The 25,000-nt window shown below is 38.6% G+C and overlaps 1 protein-coding gene across 1 annotated transcript in view; it reads right to left on the bottom strand.

Annotated features, from left to right (window-relative positions):
- LOC115218942 (calcitonin receptor-like) overlaps nt 1–24,706 on the bottom strand; it is a 227,046-nt gene extending 202,340 nt beyond the window's left edge. Inside the window, exon 1 of the mRNA XM_029788967.2 lies at nt 24,399–24,706. Within this exon, the coding sequence (XP_029644827.1) occupies nt 24,399–24,522 (124 nt within the window). The 5' untranslated portion in view covers nt 24,523–24,706. The remainder of the gene's footprint in view (nt 1–24,398) is intronic.
- Nucleotides 24,707–25,000: the final 294 nt, after the last annotated feature.

The following is a 25,000-nucleotide window of genomic DNA, read 5'->3' as shown; positions in this document are numbered from 1 at the left end:
ATATAGATGTATGCGTGTGTATGTAAGTGCTTGTGTGTTTGTGGTGTATATATATATATCTATATATATATATATATTATATATATATATATATATTATAATATATATCTATATGTATGTATGTAGTATGTATGTATGTATGTATGTATGTATGTATGCATCTCTCTCTATATAAACGGCAGTTTGTCTGTCTGCGTGTATGTGTGTCTGTTAGGTTGTACCCTCACCCTAACCACTGCTTTCAACCGATTCTGATGAAATTTGACACACACATAGCCCAATGTCATAATTCAAAACTAACGCAGCGAAAATTTTGAAAAGTTCCCCCAGTTCTGAAAATAATCGATAAATTCGACATGGGGTCGAGAATCAGAAACACAAACCACAGACTGTCTAGGGGACGCAACTCGACCTTTTTAACTCTCAAAAAAATTTACCATAATTTTTTTTCCATTTTTTTGCTATTTTTTGGCTATAACTCTCTAAAAATGCTTTATAGTTATTTCCCTTACAAACCCGAGCAACGCCGGGCGATACTGCTTGTATTTAATAAAATTTTAACTCAGCTTTATATGAATGAAAAACTCGCACCCGTATAGAACACGCTCTTCTCATCGGGTACTAAGAACAGAGAGGAAGTTTTGAAAGAGATTCAAAATGCCGTCTAGGTGTTAGGCTTTATTAATATCTCAGCTGTCCAACAGAAGTGGATTCATTTAATTTAAATCAGTGCTTCTCAGATTTTTTTTTTTACTTATGGGCCGCATAGATTCCTATTCTACTTGAATGGACCTTCATAAGCATTCAATATTTAAAAAATGACCTTATTGCAGTTTTTTTTAATTAAACATTATTAAGAGTTGCATATAAAAAATTGTTAAAATATTTTGCGTATTGTAGAATCAATTTATAACATAAATTTTAACAATATCTTACATGGACCTCACCCCATGAGGGCTATATGGACCCCAGTTGAGAACCACTGATTTAAATAGCTGAATATGTCTGGTGCCTGTTTGTCAGACGTGTTCAACTATTTACATGAAGTGAATCTTACAGTGCAGAAATTCAAAGTGACAGTCACAGATAGTGTTAAAGAACAAGAAAAAAAATGTTCACTTTGGAATCACTGAAGTGAAAAAAAAATTTCTTCGTTTTCTGTTTATTGAAAGAAATAGTGAGCATTCGGAAATCGATCTACCATTGAAAGAAGGTGTTGATAATTATCTGTCGCAACTTCAAAATTCATTTGAGAATTACATGCCGAAGGAGACATTTGAGAACTACATGCCGCAAACGATTCTTATCGGGAATGGACAATATCGAACACTTTAAAGAAGAGTTTTTTTTTGGTTTTTTTTTTTTCCTTAAAGACTCCTAGTTAAAACTGCTAACTGCATGCCTTCAAGTTGTACGGACGGTACACCAGAGATGATTGGACATAAATCTGGTTTTGCCACTCAGCTGCAGGAGAAGTTATTTCCTGAGCAAGATGTATGCATGCATGTATGTATGCATGTATGCATGCATGTATGTATGTATGTATGTATGTATGTATGTATCTCTCTCTCTATATATATATATATATATGTATGTATGCATGTATGTATATATATGTGTGTGTGAATGAGAGTGCGTATTATGTATGTACACACATATATCTATAATATGTGTATTATGTATACTACATGCATTTATGTAAGTGCATTTAGATAGACATGTATACATACATGCATATATACATGCATGAATGCATGCATGTTTTATGTTCGTCCGTGAGTACAAGAGGATCATCTAGTCATCCGTAAGAGTGACTGATGACCTAAACTTGAGAGTTGACTTCGTTTAAAGTGAGGAAGAGTTGCGCACAGTTAATTTCACTCTTTCGTCCGTCTCCATTTTCAATCCAGTGGTCAAGACCAGGTCAAGAAGACGGGAATGGAGATAAATGCAGTAGATGATCAAGGTGTCTTACTTGCCTCATCTTGTTCTCTGCACTCCATAATGCATTGCTGTTGCCACCTTCCCTTCCGTTGAACCATAAAGGTTTCTCCCACAGAGCCAGCCAGATCCAGTCTTCTCATGCATAGATAGGCAAGCCCTAATATGCTAACTGACCCATAGCTGCAACCTTGAGAGGTGCTACTGGTCCGGGTCAGAGTAGACCTGGGAAAACTAGTGGCTAAGAGGTTGTTCCCTACACCTTAAAACTATAGAAGTTTCTAAACGGATGTAGTTTAACCTCATTCATACATATTCATGCATACATACTTGTAAAATATTGCAGAAACGTAATGACAAAAAATAAATTTACATATATTGGTCTCAAATTTGGGTACAAGGCCAGCAGTTTGGGCGAAGGGGGCAAGTCAATTATATCGCCCTCAGTGTTCAAATGGTACTTATTTCATCAACCCCGAAAGGATGAAACGCAAAGTCGACCTCCGCAGAATTGGAACTCAGAATGTAAAGACGGACGAAATGCCGTTAAGAATCTCGCCCGGTGTGCTAACGATTTTTTTCTACTCTAAGCACAAAGCCCGAAATGTTTAGGGAGGGGGCCCAGTCGATTAGATCGATCCCAGTACACAACTGGTACTTAATTTATCGATCCCGAAAGGATGAAAGGAAAAGTCGACCTCGGCGGAATTTGAACTCAGAACATAAAGACAGACGAAATACTTATTTCTTTATTGCCCACTAGGGGCTAAACACAGAGGGGACAAACAAGGACAGACAAGGGAATTAAGTCGATTAAATCGACCCCAGTGCGTAACTGGTACTTAATTTACCGACCCCGAAAGGATGAAAGGCAAAGTCGACCTCGGCGGGATTTGAACTCAGAACGTAACAGCAGACGCAATACTGCTAAGCATTTCACTCTGCGTGCTAATGTTTCTGGCAGCTCGCCGCCTTTAAATTTACATATATTAAGATTTTTAAAAAATATTGACGGTAGACGTATCCTCACTTCGTTTTCCATCTTATCACGTCTTAAATGTTAAGATAATAAGCTGTCTTTTGTCTGCATTTAAGAATATTTAAGTGCGTTCCTGTAGCAGAGGAATTCCAACAATAAGCCAGATACTGCCTGGGTCAACAGAAACCTTAGCGCCTACCACCAACTTCCCTCTTTCAACGTTTCAATCACATTCTCTCTCCCTATGGTTTCCCTGGATTCTCTAAATAGCGAATCATAGTTGCAATAGTGAGAATTTCAGCCTTTCCTAGGCAATCAAATTTCCTGGTCCTCTGCAAGATGCATTCCGTACTTGAAATTTAATCCCCACCTCCCAGAGGATGCAGAATACACTATATTCCTAAACTCGATGGTTACTCCCTATTAACAATCTGAATCAGCCTGATCAGTTGAACAGTAATACGCAACAGTCCTCAGATTCACCGCTTTTGCTTCACATTCAGTAATTATATATACAGTTCATATTTCCTTCTCATCCAACAACTATACATACATGTGTGCGCGCGTGTATGTATACGAAGGAGTGCTGAAACGTTCCTAGCCTTAAGGATATTGCAAAAGGCCTGGTGGGAGACCCAATCTTCTTTTAGAGGACTTAGTTCTTTTACAGGGCTTAGAAAAAATGAAGGACCGCTGCAATTTGCGTGTGAATTTAAGAAGGGAATAAGTTGAATAAAATCAGTCATAATTAACTGATCCTCCCGAATTTATTTTACTCAAAGTCAGGAACCTGTCAGTACCCTCTCGTAAATTTATGTGTGCGTAAGTGTGTGTGTATGTGCGTGCGCACACGCGCATACACATACCTACACTCATACACACACATACACACACATACACACTGGGTTTTATAAAAGTTATACACATGTTCAGATTCAGATGGATATAAACAAATCCATGTGTGTAGATCTTTACAAACGTACGTATATACAAACACACTCATACACACACACACATATATATATATATATATATATATAGAAATAAACTTACTTGGAAATGGATACTATATATATATATATATAATATATATATAGATATATATGTATGTATATATTTATATATATATATATATATATATGGGTACAGGACGTCACCAACTTTGTAAACAATATGAAGTACGAAAACAAACGAGTTAAATACGCAAACAACGAGAGAAAAATATGGAAAACAGGACAAGTAGCACAAAAAATGACCCTTCATCAGTTGTCGGCTGTCTACCTACATTTCATTTCGAGCATTCAACGACAATATGAGTCTTCGAAGACAGTTGCTCCCATAAATTCCGAAATAAAATTTTGGAATTTTTGATGGTCAAAGTTGGGCACAAAAATAGGTCAGTGAAGACATACAAAGAAATCGAAGGAAAAAAAACATGGGTGGGGGTCGTTAGACCAGAACGAGAGGAAAATAGCGAACGCCAGGGGAAATATTTTCTTTTAAAGGAGAAAAGATAGAGGAGAGAGATAGAAGACCTCTCAAGTCCTTAGAACGTCGTGCGGGAAAATAAAGTTGGTTACGTGTGAGCAACGAGAGAGAAAAAAAGAGGGGAGAGAGGCAGATAGAACACGTTGAAGGAAAGAAAAATGGAAGTAGAGAAGGAGGGGGAAAACAGTATGGAGTTCAATCGCATCAAAAAAGTTAAAATAAACTCACTTGGAAATGGATGCGTGGTGTTCATTTAAAATATATATATATGATAATATATATATATATATATATATATATATATATATATATATATATATATAATATCAACATTGAAACATTTTAATTTAACAACATTGTACATTTCAGTTTGTCAACATTGAAAATTTTGATTTGTCAACATTGAAACTTATAACGATGTTTTTCTAATTTTACACTTTTACCATTGATAAACAAAATATATTGTTGAAACTAGTTTGGTATATATGTAAATGAATATATTTTAAACATTTACGAGTTTTTGAAAGTTAAGTGTATTTTCAGCAACACATTTTCCTATCTATATATATAAGACCCACTGCGTGGCATCTTGGGCATGTGTTTTCTGCTATAGCCCCGGGTCGACCAATGCCTTGTGAGTGGATTTGGTAGATGGAAACTGAAAGAAGCCTGTCATATATATGTATATATATATATGTGTGTGTGTTTGTGTGTCTGTATTTGTCCCCCTAGCATTGCTTGACAACCGATGCTGGTGTGTTTACGTCCCCGTTACTTAGCGGTTCGGCAAAAGAGACCGATAGAATAAGTATTGGGCTTACAAAGAATAAGTCCCGGGGTCGATTTGCTCGACTAAAGGTGGTGCTCCAGCATGGCCGCAGTCAAATGACTGAAATAAGTAAAAGAGTAATATAATAAATATATATATATAATATATTATATATATATATAATATATCTATAATATATATATATATATATATATATAGACATTATTAAATCTCAGAGCGAGATGTAAACAGTAACCGCTCGACAATGTAAAGTATAAAAGCCATCTCAATACGGCTAACCACAAGTGGGGGTGTTACTGTAGCTTTTTAGCCCCAGGAGATCATCGTCTCCAGCTGGCTTTAGACACACTTTCTGTGCCCTTGAAGTATATATGCAAAGGGAGGCCATCCTTCCTCCTATCACTCAGGCTTACGAGGAAGGGATGGCCTCCCTTTGCAAATACTTCAAGGGCACAGAAAGCGTATCTAAAGCCAGCTGGAGACGATGATCTCCTGGGGCTAAAAAGCTACAGTAACACCCCCACTTTGTGGTTAGCCATATTGAGATGGCTTTTATACTTTACATTATATATATATATATATATATATATATATATATATATATATATATGTATATATATATATATAGATATATATATATATAGCATATGTTCACCTCTGTATAACAACATGAAGTGCGAAGACAAACGAGTTAAATATGCAAACAACGGGAGAAAAATTGAAAAACAGAGCAAGTAAGACAAAGAACGACCCTTCATCAGTTGTCGGCTGTCTATCTACTCCTCATTTCGATCATTCAACGACATTAAGAGTCTTCGAAGGCACTTGCTCCCATAAATTCCAAAATAAAATTTTGAATTTATGGAGGGTCAAAGTTGGAAAATAATAGATCAGCTGTCTTATTAGACTCATACTGTCGTTGATGACAACTGATGAAAAGTCGTTCTTAGTGTTATTTGTCCTGTTTTCCATGTTGTTCTCGTTGTTTTCGTATTTCATGTCGTTTACAAAGTTGGTGACGACGTCCTGTACTCATATAAGCAGATATTATATATATATAATATATATGTGTGTGTGTATGTATGTATGTATGTATGTATGTATGTATGTATGTATGTATGTATGTATACATATACATATACATATATATATTATTTATATTACTATTTCATTTTGATGCGACTCTACTCTATACTGTTTTCTCCCCATCGCTCTCTAATTCACTTTTTCTCCCCTTCACCGTTTTCTGTTTGCCTCTCTCTCTCTCTTTCTTTCTCTTTTCTCTCTCTCTCTCTCTCTCTCTCGTTGATCACATGCGACCATTGTCCGTCTTTCTTTTCTTCACGTGACCGTCTTTCTTTTCTGGCACGACGAGTTTTCTATCTCTCTCCTCTATCTTTTATCTTTTATCTTTTCACTATTTTCCTCTCGCCCTGGTCTAACGACTCTCGATTTTTATTTTCGTTCGATTTCCTTGTATGTCTCCACTGTCCTGATTTTGGTTCTAACTTTGTCCCTTCATAAATCCAAAATTTTATTTTGGAATTTATGGGAGCAACTGTCTTCGAAGACTCATATTGTCGTTAAATACTCGAAATGAGGAGTAGATAGACATCCGACAACTGATGAAGAGTCGTTCTTCGTGTTACTTGTCCTGTTTTCCATATTTTTCTCTCGTTGTTTGCGTATTTAACTCTTTTGTTTTCGTACTTCATGGTTTTTACACAGTGGTTACGTCCTGTACCCATATATATATATATTATATATATATAAGCGACAAAGGCGGTACATATACCGAGAGGTAATACTTATCTCCACTTAAATGTGGATGTTCTGTAAGAACAAATTATACTGCAGTAGATGCTATAGGAGAAACTGTCATATTGGCTTTTGATGCAAAATGTATTCTTGTTTATATCACTAGCGGGGAGATATTACCCCGCTATCTCCAGCGCTGAGACTACCAAATCAGGTGATTTCGACCTTACCTGGTCTCTTGTAATTGATAGACGTCGACCGCTAGAAATTACAGCGATTCCTCTCCCCACCAAAATAGGCGCTGCTGTGGTGATTAGCCAGTGAGCTTGTTGTGGGGATTTACCTCCCCACTAGCAATATAAACAAGAACGCATATTGCACCAAAAAAAAAAAACCATCAATAATATGAGAGCTTCTCTCATGGCATCCACCGCAGTATAGTCTGTTCTAACAGAGCATCTAGGTTGAAGTGGGGATAAATATTACCTCGCAATATTAATACTGACTCTGTGGCTAATATATATATATATATATAATATATATATATATATATATATATATATATATATATATATATTATCAAGCTCACTGGCTAATCGCGACATCAGCGATTTGCACTGATACAAAAGTATACATTTTCACCAATCACACCGTTTACTCGCAAGTCACATAGCTGTGACTACCATTTTCAACCGATGAGAATGGCTGCCTTTTCTCGTCCCTTCGGATCTTCAATCATTTTAGCCTTAGTAAATGGTCAAGATTTCTCACTCCCATGGGCTTTTTGTCACGTATCCAACTGACCCGTTGCCGAGTGGTCCTTACTAACATTAGTTAATAAGTTAAATACTGGGGTCGATATAATCGACTTGGCCCCTCCCCACAAACTGCTGGTTTTGTGCCAAAGTTAAAACCAATATTTACAAATGTAAGTTCGAATCACACGAGCAACTTTCGAATTTAAAGCTTTTTTTTAACCTAATGTTTACACGCTGTTATTTATAGCTTTATCAATTTCGAGTTCCACTATTAAAAAAGAAGAAATGAAGGAATGAAGGAGACGAAAGAAAAACTGAAAGAGCGAGGGATTAAGAAGAAATCAAAAAAGTAAAGAGAAAATATAGAGAAATAGAAATGTATAGGGAAGGAGAAATATAGTGAAAGATGAAAGAATAGACGAAGAAATAAAGAATGGAACAAATAGAAGATAAGGAGAGAATAACAAAGAAACCCTGAATCAGTAAAGAAGAATGCTAAGGGAAACAAGAGAAGGAAATGAAGTGTATAAGACAAAAGATTACTAAGAATAGAAAGAAAGTGATGATGCAACAGATTCACTTGTAAGAAATCATTATGAAACAATGTTTTATTTTATTAGTTATTATTACTTCTTCAGTCTTTGTTCCCTCTTGTCTCTCTTTTTCGTTCTATTCCTTTATACACTCTGATTCGGTGTACCTTTCTAATTTCATTTTAATTTCTTTCTCTATTCACTTATCTATTCCTCTCTCTCCCTCCCTCACTTTAATTTCGCCCCTCCTTTCTTCCTTTTTTCTTTCAATCTTTCTTTTTTCCACCTTCCTTTCTTTATTTCTTTGTCTCTCCTCCCTTATCTGTTTCTTCCCTTTTTACTTTCTTTAAATTGCATCGACTCGCCATTCAGGCTCCTTTAGTTTAAACATTTAGGTTTTTTACATATAAAACTTTGCCTCCCTTTTCCTATCTCCTTCCTCTTTCAGCCACTTTAATCATCCGCCACTACTTCACCCCCACTCCTCCACACACCTTATATCTAATGCCTTATTTTTAACTCTTCATTTATATAAACCGATTTATTATTAATCTGTTTATTGTGTAATGATTTTTATTTTATATTAATCTATTTTCCAAATGATTCCATTTTATTTATTGGGTCTTCCCAAACCCTCAGATCCTGATGAAATTAATGCTATTAATGCTTTGCCTTGAACCAGTGTAAGTCTACACCGGCGGAAAAGATATGAGCAGAAAGGATATTCCAGTGGAATGACTTTCTGGGAAGGACGGACTGGATGTAGTGATTAGCATAGGTTTTGTGGTGTTGGATTCAAGGGTGATAGGAGGAAGAGAGATGAATGGAAGGAGACTGCCTGAGTGGAGGCAGCATAAGACCAGGTAGTAAGTAAGTAAATAAAAATTCCTAGCTGGCGACTGGAGGAGGAGGCTGTCCTCCCAACCAATACGATGTTGTGGGTGCCGCTGGATAACGGACTCTGGTGCTGATGTTATTCCACGCTTTCCTATCCATAGCGCAGGCCTTGGCATGCTTGAGGAAGAGGCGCTGCGACTTTCGGTCTTCTTCAATTTGTTTCGCCACGAAAACCATTATAGTAGTAGTAGTAGTAGTAGTAGTAGTAGTAGTAGTAGTAGTAGTAGTAGTAGTAGTAGTAGAAAAAGTAGAGGGAGGAGACAAGAAGCCTGTGTGCCAGAGGCTGGAGGGTGTCTCTGAGTGACTTTATGCTAATCACTAGAGTAGCCAGCCCTTTTCTGGATCCTGCCTAAGATGTCTGTGTGCAGCAACGATCCCATCTCAAGTCTAATGGCAATACTCCATTTTGGACATGACTCGAACATCAGTAATTATTGAGGATGAAGTATTTCTTGGCCCTGAAGGGAAGGGCCAGTAAAGGATGCGATTTTAGCTATGTTAAAGATGCACCTTCGCCAGGAAAGATCCTCGGTGAGCAACAACTGGGGCGATTTTCATGGCTCTAGCTGGTTGTCGCTTATGTTGAAGGGTGTATGGTGCTATGAAGCTTTCATGGTATAAGCAGCATTTGTACTTCATTGTTTTTGAAAGCGACAAGACTGGCATATTCCTTTTGCGAGACGCTTTCCAAATTACTGTTCATGGTGAGAGTGTTTGTTGGTGTGTAGTGTCTAAATTGTAAATACATAATACTTTGGTGGGGGAATGTTAGGAAGGAGTGAAGAGTAGAGTCATCTGCTAAAGAGTGGATGTTGACTATAGCGCCATTATTGATTTAAAGAAAGAAGAGAGTGGGGAACAAAATCGAACCCCAAGGTATTCCAGTGTTGATGGAGTAAGAATGAAAAAGACCTCTAACGCACGCGGCAATCTGATGGAAGCTACCGATATAAGAAATAAGAGACGAGTGGATTCCATAGAAAAGAAGTTTCGATATGAGATTCACATGCCAGACACAATTAAAAGTTTTGCCGGTGTCAAGGGTGACAATGTTGCTGACACCGATTTCCTCCAAGGGGTTAAGTTGTTAAGTTACTCACGGATCTGGCTTTATGAAATCTATACTGACTTGTAAGTTGCTGCAAGACGTCAACGATACATTCAATTAAAATGAAATGTTATTATGAAACGCGTCAATGCCAAACTCGGAATAAACAACAGTTGACAATCTAATTATTCTACTGCTGTATATACGAGGTGAAATACTGCCCATTAGAGGTTTTCTCTTAGTTTACGTAATACGTGTATCTATGTGTGTGTGTATATGAAAACGTCTATATAAACAATGCGATCGAAGATAGAACAATAGGCAATGAGTGTATATACTCTTTTACTGGTTTCAGTCATTTGACTGTGGGCATGCTGGAGCACCGCCTTTAGTCGAGCAAATCGACCCCAGGACTTATTCTTTGTAAGCCTAGTACTTATTCTATCGGACTCTTTTGCCGAACCGCTAAGTTACGGGAACGTAAACACACCAGCATCGGTTGTCAAAGGAGACCGAATAAATAAGTACTAGGCTTACAAAGAATAAGTCCTGGGGTCGATTTGCTTGACTAAAGGCGGTGCTCCAGCATGGCAGCAGTCAAATGACTGAAACAAGTAAAAGGGTAAAAGAGTATCCAATAGTGTCACATGGCTAAACTTGGTGACTATTTAAGAAATGTATTTTTGGAGGTTGGTGGGTTGGATGCGGTGCAGAGGAAGGAGCATGCGCCTGTCAATTGAAGGAGAAGGCACTTGCCTCGACGATCAAGATGACTGGTTTTGTAGAATGTACACGAGTAGTCCTCAGAAATTTCCCACTTTTAGGAAAATATTCATGGTTAAAATCTCACTGCTATTGCTATTTTACTATTTAAACGCTCCTTCTCGTAATACCACATTGTATCGTTCTGTAACACCTCGATCTTTTTGCAAACATTTTAGGGTCAATAAAGAAACTATTATTTTTGTTGTTGTTGTTGCTGTTGTTGTTGTTGTTGTTGCTGCTGCTGTTGTTGTTTTTGTTGTTGTTGTTGTCGTCGTCGTCGTTCTTATCGCTGTTGTTTTAACTGTTTAAAGAATGTACGTGTTCACAGTGATGAATAGATTTCTTCCAGCATTATTTGGCGAAAAAGTTCCAGTACTTCTCAAGCTGATATTTTAAAGCATATTTGGGGATGGTAATGTTGCCAGTTTAACCAATAAAGACACACGCACTGTATATTTGGTGTTCCCTTGCTTCAGCTTTATTTCATATTAATTGTATTTCGGCCAGAGTTCTTTCGTCACACTTCTGTAACCTCATCAGTGGTCTTTTGCTTTCTTCTTTCTTTTTTGTGTCTCTCCTTACTAACGATCTGTCATTTTGTATTCCTATTGTATGTGTCTTTATTTGAGCATGCGTATATCCCTGTGTGCGTCTATGTGTAGTAAGGGTGTGTGGGGGGGTGTATGGTGCCTGCATTATCAGTATCCCCTGTTTATACACGTTTGTTTAATTTACTTTTATTTTTATTTTATTCATTTGTTTATATCTACTTACTTTTTCTTTCTTCTTTTGAATTAATTTAATTCAGTTTATTTTGCTTATGTATATAGTTATTTAATTCCATTTAGCTATCTGTGTATTGTATTATATTCATATTATTATCAGTTTATAGGATCTTATTCTGTCATAGGTTGTGTTGTGTTGGAGGTGTGTGCTAGTGTCCCATTCTAGTTTTCTATTCAGACTAGGTTTATCTTCTATTGTGCGTGTAGCTTCCGTAATTTATCTAAGCGTTGCGTCTTTTCTATGTGTGGACAAGATTTTAACTTCTATGTTGTTGAGCGAGCGCCCGTGTTCCTGATTGGCGCGTTGGTACAGAACCGGCGAGCTCTTTACTTTTATTTAGACAAAGAAGCAATATAGTGCGTGTGTTTTCATTGGCTAAACTGGCAACATGACCATCTTCAAATACAACAATATCTGTTTCAACACACAATTCACATCAAGAATATTGCAAAACGAATATATAAAGGTATATATATATATATATATATATAATATATATATATATATATATATATATATATTATATATATATATATACTATATATATATATACATACATACATACATACATACATACATCAACCATACATACATACACACACACATACATACATACAGCCTATGACGGCTGCTGCTGCTCCTGCTTCTTCCACTGTTTCTACAACGGCACCAGCCGGCGCCGGAACAGAAGCAAACACTAGCAGAATTGCCTAATGCTCAAATCCACATGCACTAAGAGCCGACAAGACTAGGATATCGAGAAACCGAAGAGTTTTCTTTTCCTACACAAGTCTGCCCAGAGTTCCCTCTGATCAGTAGTTCCATTTCATCGTCTTATAGCGATAAGGAGATAATGCTAGGGGACGAAATATGGAAACCGTCGTAAACAATAAGACAATAAGAAGAAAGAAAAGAGTAAAAACGTGAGTCAGCCCAGATAGAAAATAAGTAGGTAAATGAAAATCTCCAGCAGAAGCATAGAATGTTCGTCTGCAGTATCCTGAACTTCGTTGTTACTTGAACCAATGTCAAGAACCTAATGGAGGGGCTGAATGACCCGAAAGACGACAAGAGGAATATTGCATGTGTGCGTTGTGTGTGTGTGTGTGTGTGTATGCATGTATATATGTATATACGTGTATATATAAATATATATATGCGTGCATGTATGTATATATATATATATATGTATATATATATTGGTGCTATGTATATAAAGGTCCCCGCTGATACGATCAACGGAACAGCTTCCTCGTGAAATTAACGTGCAAATGACTGAGCACTCCACAAACACATGTACCCTTAACGTAGTTCTTAGGGACATTCTGCGTCACAAAAAGTGTGTCAAGGCCGGCCCTTTGAAATACAGGTACTACTCATTTTTGCCAGCTTAGTGGACTGGAGCAACGTGAAATAAAGTGTCTTGCTCGAGGACACACCGCATCACCAGGAATTGAACTCACGACCTTACGATCATTAGCCGAATGCCCTAACTACTAAGCCACGCTGTGTATATACAATTGTTACATCTATATATATATTTATGTGTGTATGTATGCATGTATATATATAATTATTTTGCCTCAAGCGTAGACAAGGATTTGATTAGATAACACAAAAGAGACAATAATCGATCAATAATTTTTTTTATTAATCAATGAATCCAACACGCTTCATTCTAAATCGAAATTAGAATTTCCGATGACTGTTACTATACAACTCCAGTATATAGCAAGAAAGGTTGCTTATTATGTGATAATTAGTCTTTGGATGAAAGGGATGGGAAAGATAGTTATGTACAACACGTGTTTCAGAAGATGAAGCCGAGAGTGAGTAATGTTTTGCCTAAATATAGACCGATGCGTATTTGTGTACGTATGGGCGCATGAGTATATGTCTGCATGTATATATATATATATATATATATATATATATATAATAATATATTATATATATATATATATATATATATATAATATATATGTGCGTGTATGTGTGTGCAAATGTCTATGTATGCGTACATGTGTATGCATGTTTGTATATATTGGGTATGGACGCCCCCAGACGATGAAGTAGACTAACCCAATACTAGATATAGAGGGAGAAGTCTAGACGTCGGGAGAAGAGTAGAGTTGAGTTGAGTAGAGGTCATCCGAAGGTGCGACATAACAATGGCGACGAGGATTGCGTCGCTCACACAGCCACTGTGTAGTATTGCGATATAACAGTGGCGACGAGGTTTCGTATAGTACGGAAATGGAAGAGTTACTGAAAGCAGTTGTAAAACAAGAAGAGCAGCAGCAGCAGCAATTACAGAAGTTAACAGAATTGTTACTGCAGTTGAGAAATACGACAGAATCATTTTCAGCAGATGGTGTTGCAAGTTCCATCGAAGAATTTCACTACAATCCGGATGAAGGAACTACTTTTGCTGCATATTACAGTCGATACGAAGACATATTCCGAGAGGAATGCAAGGGATGGTCTAGTGAAAGGAAGGTAAGGCTCCTTTTGCGAAAGCTTGCTACTCCGGAACACGAAAGATTTTGTAACTTTATTTTACCGAGAAAGCCCGCGGAATTGTGTTTTGATGAAACGATAAATATTTTGACTAATAAATGGCTCTCATTATATCATTGTGGTGGATAGCTATTCCAAATGGCCTGAAGTGTGTAAATGTTCAAGGCCAACCACAAGTGTGGCTATTGACTTCTTGGAAGAACTGTTCGCTCGTTATGGAGTGCCTGATACGATCGTGTCGGATAATGGTATACAATTCACGGCGAAGGAGTTCGAAAGATTCTGTAAGTCGGTTCAGATGAAGCATGTATTAACTCCGCCATACCATCCAAGGTCAAATGGGTTAGCGGAAAGATTCATCGACACATTCAAGAGAGCCTTAAGGAAGACCAGACGGGAAGATACAAATATGACAAAGTTTTTGCAGGTGTACAGAATAACACCGAATCCAAATGCAGAGTCGGGTAGGTCACCCGCAGATTTGATGTTTTCCAGAAAAATTCGTTCTATTTTTGACAAATGGTTGCAGGAAACAGAATATAGAAGATTCAGGAAGAAAAGTGAAATTTTTTAACACAGGTGACAAAGTGTATTTTAAAATATATACTAACGGAAAACAGGACTGGGAACAAGGAAGTATAACTGGACGTCTGGGTAACGTGATGTACATGGTAAAAGGCCCAAAATATGAACACAGAAGACATTTAAACTAATTTTAAAAAAGATATACCAAAAACCAAGAGAGGCGAGAAGAACTAATGGATTTATGGTATGATTTGTTCCAGGTCCCAGAACCACAAGCAAAAGCAGAACCGACACGTAGGTCGAACAGGAAGAGAAAACCAACAGAAATGATGGAAATTAAAGCTAAGAGAAAAAGATATGCCATTTTCTCACCGAGGAAATAAAATTGATAAATTCGGGTTTAAAAAACTCAAAAGGGGGAGGTGTTGTGTGGATGCTCCCAGACGATGAAGTAGACTAACCCAATACGTAGATATAGAGGGAGATGTCTAGACGTCGGAAGAAGAGTAGAGTTGAGTTGAGTAGAGGTCATCCGAACGTGCGACATAACATATATATATATATATTATATATATATATATATATATATATATAATATATATATATATATATATATATATTATATATATATATTTGGGTACAGGACGTCACCAACTGTATAAACAACATGAAATACGAAAACAAAAGAGTTAAATACGCAAACAACGAGAGAAAAAAGGAAAACAGGACAAGTAACATAGAGAACGATCCTTCATCAGTTGTTGGCTGTTTGGCTGTCTATCTACTCCTTATTTCGAGCATTCGACGACAATATGAATCTTCGAAGACAGTTGCTCCCAAAATGAAATTTTGGATTTATGGAGAGTCAAAGTTGGGAACAAAAACAGGACAGTGGAGACATACAAGGAAACCGAACGAAAACAAGTATGGAGAGTCGTTAGACCAGAACTAGGAGAACATAGTGACCGTCTGTAGAAATATTTTCTTTGAAAAGAGAAAAGATAGAGGAGAGAGATAGATGACGTCCAGTTCTTAGAACGTCGTGCACACACGCGCACGCACGCACGCACACACAAGCACACATACATATATTGAAAGTATTGAAAAAATTGAAAAATACTTGTGGTATGATATATATGTATCATATGTATATATATTTATATCATACCATCAATATATATATATATATATATCTATATATATATATATATATATTATGTGTGTGTTTGTGCGTGTGTTTGTGCGTGTGTGTGTTTGTGTGTGTGTGTGTGTGTGTGTGTTGTGTGTCTGTGTGTGTGTCTGTGTGTGTGTCTGTGTGTGTCTGTGTGTGTGTGTGTGTGTGTGTGTGTGTGTGTGCCTGTAGTAAAATGCTGCACAGAAAGACGACGGAGGAACAGGAAAAACAGGTGAAAAACACATAAAAGGCATGCTCAACCCTCATCAGTTATCGACTATACATCATCACAATTTCCACGTCTTACATTTAAGTATGTATTATAGATAGATAGATAGATAGATAGATAGATAGATAGATAGACAGACAGACAGACAGACAGACAGACAGACAGACAGACAGACTGACAGACAGACAGCCAGATAGACAGGCAGACAGACGGATAGATGGATAGATAGATAGATAGATAGAGAGAGAGAGAGAGAAAGAGAGAGAGAGAGAGAGAGAGAGAGAGAAAAGCAGGCAGACAGCTAGACAGATAGAGGAATATCAATTGATTGAGATATATTGATTTCTTACATTTGCTATAAAGCCACAATTTTTTTTTAAGTGGAATAAATAGACTCATCAATATATTATCGATACTAAATTAATCGATTGCAGAGAGATAAAGACAGACTGAACTTTGACGGGAACTGAACTTAATGCGAACCTGATCTGAACTTTAATAGACCACACACACACGTACGCACGTTGGTGCACTCACAAACACTTACACACACACATACACACGAACTCAAACACACGCACACACGCGCTCATTATACTACACACACGTTAAGTTGCATTACATACTGAATATTATCGCTATCAATATCAATGTATATATATATATATGTATGCATGCATGTATGTATACATGTATGCATGCGTGCGTGTATGTATGTATGTATGTATGTATGTATGTATGTATGTATGTTTGGATATATACAGACTGAGCACAATCGGTAAAAACACGGAACAAATACAAATTCAATCCTTATCAGCTTTCTTACTAAGGCTTCTGTTAGTTTCTACCACTTGATATCTATCTATCTATCTATCTATCTATCTATCTATCTATCTATCTATCTATCTATCTATCTATCTATCTATCTATCAATCTATCTATCTGTGAGTGTGTCTGCATATACGAGTGTGTCTCTATGCACGTGTGTGTATACATTCATGCATATATAAATATAGAATATTCCTGTCACTGAATACATATATAAACATCCACAAAACGAATATTGGTAGCAAATTCCCATAAAAACTTTCACCAACTGCAAGTTTAATATGCCGGATTTAGTTCTTTGGATAGACAAAATATGTATACTGTCGTAGAAGTATCTGCCTTGCTGATGTGAATATCTCTTCAAAAATCAAGAAAATGAGGACAACTACAGACAACCGCCTCAGCTTCTGGATCCAGATTTAAAATTGACATTTACACTGGGAATAAATAATTGGTATGCATGGTCTCGTTAGTAAGTTCCAAAGTGACAGTCTGGAGAAGCTAAGGTCTTCAGAAAAAGAAATCAACCAACACGCACATTACTAATACAATCTGTAAGCAAAACAGTAAAAATATACAATACTTTATGCAAGATTGACATGTGACATTGTTTGTTTTCGATTTTTTTTATCTACATTATTTCACTGGAAGATTATACGTCCATTAGAAACTAACACCATCCTTACAAATAGAAGAGAACATACACACACATATGATACCCCACCTTGAATACTGCTGTCCACTGTGGTCTCCTATACTAAACAGAATATTATGAATATTGAAGCTCCCCAAAGGTCAATCACGAAAAAGATAGATGGCATGTCAGACCTCGACTACGGGGGTCGACTAGAAAAGCATAAACTGTATTCACGCCAACGACGCCGTGAACGTTACATTATCTGTATGATGTGGAAAATATTCCATCAGCACTGTCCAAATGATGTTGGCATCACCTTCAAAATACATCCAAGACTTGGATCCCGTGCCATCCGTCCACAACAAAAATCTAAATCGCATCTCATAACAACAATACGGCACAATTATTTCACCTCAATTGGACCCACTCTGTTCAAAATTACACCAGGACACGTCAAAACAGAAACTGACCACACAAAATTCAAGAAGTCTTTGGACAAATTCCTTCAAACAGTCCCGGACAAACCACCCACACCCGGATATGTCTCTGCAAACAATAACTCCCTGCTCGAATGGGCCTTGGTGCCCAAATCCTGAATTGAAAGACTTCGCCAGGTGGTGCTATTAAGTTAGACATGGCCTGGGCCAATACTGGCAAAACCTTTCTAAGTTATTTAAGTTATTTATATATATATATATATATATATATATATATATATATAAGTAACGATATATACATAAGGGAGAGAGAGAAAGAGATTAGTAGATAGATAGGATAGATAGATAGATAGATAGATAGATAGATAGATAGATTCATACATATATACATATAACATATATATATATATATATGCATATACATACACATAGATACATTTACATATATATGTATACATATATTCATATATATTTATACATACAGACATATATACAGGCATACATACATATATACATGTTGCTTTGCTTAAGGCAGTCCATCTTGATAGATGACGTCGTCTTTCATCCTTAGGGGTTGTCTTGATGGCGTTGGCATACCCTCTCGTGGCTGAAAAGGCCAATTCTGGAGGCACATGTCCGATTACAATGAGAGCAGCGAAGAGGGCTCCAACAAAGACGAAGTTCGTCTAGGATTTTGCTGACATTCCTTGAGCTGTCTCCATTTTTCTTTGCGAAACCTAGTCCGCTCATCCTCAAAATGCTGCGTACCAGTTTTGACCATATCCCTCCATGTTGTACGGCCTGTGGCCAGTGTTTGAAGTTCACCAGGGGGGATCTTGCAGAGCTTTAGGGATTTCTTTGGATGATCTTTATATCGCTTCTTTGGACCTCCGTGCGGTCGGTTACCCTCTGCTAACTCCTCGAAAAGGACAATCTTGGGTATATGGTTTTCTGCCATCCTGATAACATGCCCCACCTAACGCAGTTGACGTTCGAGGATCACGCATTCGATACTGGTCAAATTCGCTCGTCTCAGGATCTCCGTATGTGGGATCTTGTCCTTCCAGGTCAGATTAAGAATGCGCTGGAGACAGAGGATATGAAAGGATTCGAGAAGTTTGACATGATGATGATAAAGTGTCCAGGTTTCTGAAGCATACAGAAACGTGGAAACCACAACAGCACGATAAACCTCGATTTTCGTGGAGAGATTCACGATTAAGGAAAACCCTATCCTTGAGACGTCCAAAAGCGGAGGAGGCAAGGTGGATGCGATTCTGAATTTCGTGGTCAATGACTCCATTGCTTCAGATGATGCTACCCAAATAGGTGAGTTTCTCGATGTTCTTTAGCTGGTTGTCTTGGATCGAAAGAGTCACAGGGGATGAGCCATTTTTGGAGCGTTGAAGGATCTCTGTTTTCTTGGTGTTGACCTGGAGTCCAGCCCGACGATAGGCGTTGCACAGAACGTCTAGGTTCGTGGGCGAGAACTTCGCAGTCATCGGCATACTGTAATTCGAAGAGAGTGGTGGACTGAGTCTTTGTCAGGGATTTTAGTCCTCTCAAGTTGAAGAGACTACTATCGTGGCGATATCGAATTGGGATGCCATCTTCGGGTTTGAGGTCGTAGCGAGATAGTAAGGTCATAGCCACAAGGAATACATTGAAGAGGACAGGGGCCAGGATGCAACCTTGTTTAACACTGACTTGAACGTTTAAGTAGTCAGACTGGTCACCACCCAATGTCACACGTGCTTGCATGCCGTCATGAGACTGGCGTAGCATTGAAAGAAGCTTAGGAGGGCATCCATAGCTCTGCAGGACATACCATAGTAGTGGGCGACTAATAGCATCAAAAGCATTGGGTCAATAAAGGCAAACGAGGCATCACACTGTTGTTCTCGGCACTTCTCTAACAGGAGGCTGGAGACGAAGACAATGCCGATAGTGCTACGCTTAGCTCTAAAACTGCATTGAGACTCTTGGAGGATTCCTTCAACGAAGTGGCCAAGAAGTCGAGAGAGCAGGACGCGTGCCAAGACCTTTCTTGCGACATCCAGGAGAGAAATACCTCTGCTGTTGTTGCAGTCTGAGCGATCTCCCTTCTTGAAGATGGTGATTATGTCTGCATGTTTCCAGCGTTGAGGGATCAAGACACTTTTCCAACAGTAGAGGATAATCTGATGAAGACGCTGGGCAAGAGCAGGACCACCATATTTATAGATCTCCCCCGATACACATCTGATCCAGGTCATTTCTTTTTAAGTAGGAGAGAGCTGTACGGATTTCCATGAGGGAGGGTTCCGTATCCAGCTCAGAGAGAGGAGGGAGATGACAGGGGGCTCATCAATCAGTGTGGTGTCTGCAGGATTTATCTTGTTCAACAAGGAATTGAAGTGTTCTGCCCATAAGTCACGGATCTGGGTCTTTTCCTTGTAGAGAATGTTGCCGTCTGAAGATCATATCGGATTGATATGATTGGAGGACGGACCGTATATGGATTTGGTTACAGTGTAGAACTCGTAGATCTTATTTTCATCCGCAAAACGTTGAATTTCTGCAGCTTTGTCCTTCCACCAAGTGTTGTTCTGAATCTGCCTAAGTCTGCTTTGGCATTCAGAGCGAAGATCTTTCCAATTCTGGAGGTGTGCATTGGACCTGCTCGAGAGGTAGGCATCATGAGCCCAATTTTTACTTCTGAGAAGAGGGAGGATCTCATCAGCAGATTCATCAAACCAGTCAGGATTGCGACGTTTGGTATGTCCTAGTTGTTCGGTTGCGACCGAGATCAGGGAGACATGTTTGTCCTATATATCATCTAGCTCCTCTTGGTTTACCGAGGTAGGATCGGGGAGTGGGAGAGTATCCAATTTGATGGCAAGCTGATCTTGAAAGAGGCCACGATTATCAGGATAGTTTCGTGGTGTTCAGTCGTTTTGATGCTGTCGATTTTCGTCTAGGGAGTCGAATGTTGATTCTAAGCTTGGCGCGCATAAGGTTGTGGTCCGTCCAGCAATCTGCTCCACGCATTGCGCGAGTATGGAGGACATCGCCCATATCTTGACGACGGACAATGATGTAGTCTAGGAGATGCCACTTTTTGGAACGCGGGTGCATCCATGACTTCTTGTAAATGTCTCGCTGTTGGAAGAGGGTGTCAGTGATGCAAAGGCCATACTCGGAGCAGAATGTGAGTAGACTCTGTCCATTAGCGTTCAGTTTCCCTGTGTTGTGAAGACCGAGGATCTCTTGCCAGGCGGTAATTCCACACCCAACACGGGAGCTGAAGTCACCCATGAGTACGATCTTGTCCGATCGGGAGATGTTCCGAAACGCAGTATGCAGAGAATCATAGAAGGCGTCCTTTATCTGTTCATCAGAGTCGAGAGTTGGTCCATAAACGCTGAGAATTCTCAGAAGACATTTGTTCAAAAGTGGGATTTTGATTGTCATCAGGCGCTCAATGATACAGGAGGATACTCCAAAAATTTTCTGCAATAGGCTGTTCTTGATTGCGAAACCAAACCCATGCAAACGAGGCATCCCAGAGGCTCATTCAACAACGGGACACCAACTAGAGGCATCCAGCTACATCCTAGTCTGCCCCCGTCACCAGATGATTCCATCGCCGCAGGACTTACAGAGAGGATGAAAGAGAATGAAGGATGAAAGGCGAAGTTTGTACTGTGAAAAGTTTAAGGTGCTGGAGAGGATGCACAGTTCTCAGCAGCGAGCACTTGACAAAAGGCGAGGCGGGGTTCCATGGCAAGAGGAGTCTCGAGACGATTGACCCTTGTCTTCTGCTGCAACAAGCTGCCGGAGTTGGTGGATAAGGTCCTATGCTCCCTCTTGGGACCAGCCTGTTTGGTCTTGTTCGTAGGCTTCCTGCGGCAAGCTGCTGGAACTCTAGTTTTTCATAGTCCGCCTTTATAGCTAGCTTGCATGGCACCGCCCTCGTCCGCCTTCACTAGGAACAGATCCGCCGTTGAGGACTTTCCATACCAGAGCCTCGTTAGCCACGTTTTCAGGAATCGGGCTCTAAGTATATATATGTAAAATATATATATATATATATATATATATATATAAGATATATATATATATATATATACATATAAAAAAAATACAAATAAAAAAAATTAAAGGTGCGATGTGTGAATAAGAATTACATATAAATAAATTTGTATAAAGAAAAGTAAAAGATATGCAATTAAAAGACATAAAATATATATATATATATATATCTATATATATATATTATATATATATATAGAGAGAGAGAGAGAGAGAGAGAGAGAGAGAGAGAGGAGAGAGAAGATAAAATATACATATACACATATAAAAAAGGTATATACATATTTACAGACATTTTGTTGGATGGCCGTTGACTACCTCCCTGAATAGGGAGGAGCGAGCCTGTTTTCTCTCGGTAGTTACTGTTGCGAAAGAGGTAGTATGGAAGACGAGAGTGAAAGGAATTGCAACAGGCATGTTCATCTCCAGTCTCAAGTTAATCGACTTTTTCGTTTTCCACATGGAACGGAAAATAAGGCTGGAGAAGAAATGCCTGTCGCAAAGTGTTTCGTAAAAAATGGAAGTCTGTAGCAAGTATGTTGCTAGTGAAAGAACCTGTCTAAACGAGAGCAAAAAAAGGGCAAAGCAAAGTCTTCAGTGTGAGTATGTTGGTTTGTAGAGTCGACCGTGTCCTCTGCTTCATTTTTTGTAAATTACTCATTCTCATTTAATTGTATATATATTTTAATTGTTTATTCATACGTTTCGTCTCATTCGATCCCCTGACCCCAATATTTGTTTTGTCTGTCCTTGTATCGTCCCCTCTTTTTCTCAACCTCATGGTTGATAAAAAAAAATTGACTATTCAGGAGTTTATCCACCTTTGACAGGTCTTATTTTTCATCCTGCAGGGTGTCCAACAACATCCTCCTCACCAAGCAAGCCTGGTGGGGTTGGCAGTTTAGTCGCCGACGACCCGACCATGCGACAGGTTGTACTGGATTCCATGTTACCAGTAGCACTCAAGAGCGACCTGACAATATATATACATACATGCATACATACATACATACATACATACATACATACATACATACATATGTATATATTCTTTTATTCTTTTGCTTGTTTCAGTGAATTGACTGTGGCCATAATGGAGCACTGCCTTTTAGCCGAAGAAATCAACTCCTGGACTTATTCTTTGTAAGCTTGTTGCTTATTCTATCGGTTTCTTCTGCCAAACCGCTAAGTTCGGGGACGTAAACACACCAACATCGGTTAAGCGATGGCGGAAGGGTGAGACAAACAGACATAAACACACACGTAAATATATGCATATATATAACGAGCTTCTTTCATTTTCTGTCTTCTAAATCCACTCACAAGGCTTTGGTCGGCCCGGGACTATAGTAGAAGGCACTTACCCAAGGTACCACGCAGCGGGGCTGAACCCGGAACCTTGAGGTTGGGAAGCAAGCTTCTTACTACACAGCTACGCCTACACCTATATATGAGTGTGTGTGGGTGTGTGTAATATGCCGATTATATATATATATAATATATATATATTATATATATATATATATATATATATATATATATATATATATGTATGTATGTATGTATGTGTATGCATGTATGTATGTATGCATGTATGTATGTATGTATATACAGAGGAGTCCAGTGTAGGCTCGAAACGTTAAAGACTTTTTCACTGTTTGTTGTCTACACCACCTGTCTTCGTCTTTTGCTTTGCTTTTTTTTTGTTTTTTTTTGTGAATTCTCCCTATATATATAATATATATATATATATATATACACTGCTTATTTCATCGATCACAAAGGCTGAAAGGTAAGATTTGAAATCAGAATGTTTGCGTATGATTGTGTGTGTGTCTGTGTGTGTGTGTGTGTGTGTGTGTGCGTGCGTGCGTGCGTGCGTGCGTGCGTGCGTGCGTGCGTGCTTGCGTGCGTGACTATAGCGCAGTGTGTATGTGTGTGATTGAGTAATACAGAACGCATGTAGCAGAATGTGCTTAATGCAGTGCGTATTTGTCACTGTAGCGTGTTGTACCTGTGCATAGCATGCTTTACCTGCGTGGAAAATGAAGCTTAGCGTAACGTAATGTGATGTGTATATGTGTATATGTTCGTGTATATGTGTGTTCATGTTTGTGTATTTAAGCTTGTGTGTATATTTATATCTTTGTCTGTACCTGTGCGTGTATGTGTCTGCGTGTGTGTCTATGTGTTTAGTTTAGTGATAAGTATAGAAAACAGTTATAACTTACTGTATAGATGGTAGTCTGTACTTGATTGAACGTCAAGGCAGAGTTCTTCAGGGGTAGCGTTCATGTTAGATGAATTAATTCTCATTTGGTGGTCATTAGTGATGTTAATATCGAATAGAAACATCTTGGTATATGGATGGCTTCTACTAGCAGTAAATAACGTTTCCAAATGGTAGTGATGGTGGTAGTGGTGAATATGGTGATACTGATGGATGTGGTGGTGGTGGAGGTAGTGGTGGATAAGGCTGTAGTGACGGTTCTGATGGTGGCGGCGGCGGGGAATTTGGGAGTAAAGTGTTGGTGGTGATGGATGCAGTTGTTATGGTGGTGGTGGTGGTGGTGGTGATAATGACTATGACGGGAGTGATGGTTATAGTAGTAGTGATGGTAATGGCGGCGGAGAATGTGACAGTAAGAATGAATATAGTAATTGTGATGGTGGTAGTGGTGGTGTGGCGGCTGCGGTTGCGGCGACGGTGGTGGCGGCGGCGGTGGCGGTGGTGGCGGCAGCGGCGGCGGTGGTGATGATGTATGTATCAGTAGTGATGAGGAAGGCGGTGGCGAACTAGCGTGTTCGTTAGCACGCCGGACTTGAATTGCTA

The sequence above is a fragment of the Octopus sinensis genome, linkage group LG1 (genome assembly GCF_006345805.1).
Source record: "Octopus sinensis linkage group LG1, ASM634580v1, whole genome shotgun sequence".
Lineage (NCBI taxonomy): Eukaryota > Metazoa > Mollusca > Cephalopoda > Octopoda > Octopodidae > Octopus > Octopus sinensis.
Note: the sequence above shows the minus strand (reverse complement) of the source record. Positions and strands in the feature narration are given on the sequence as shown.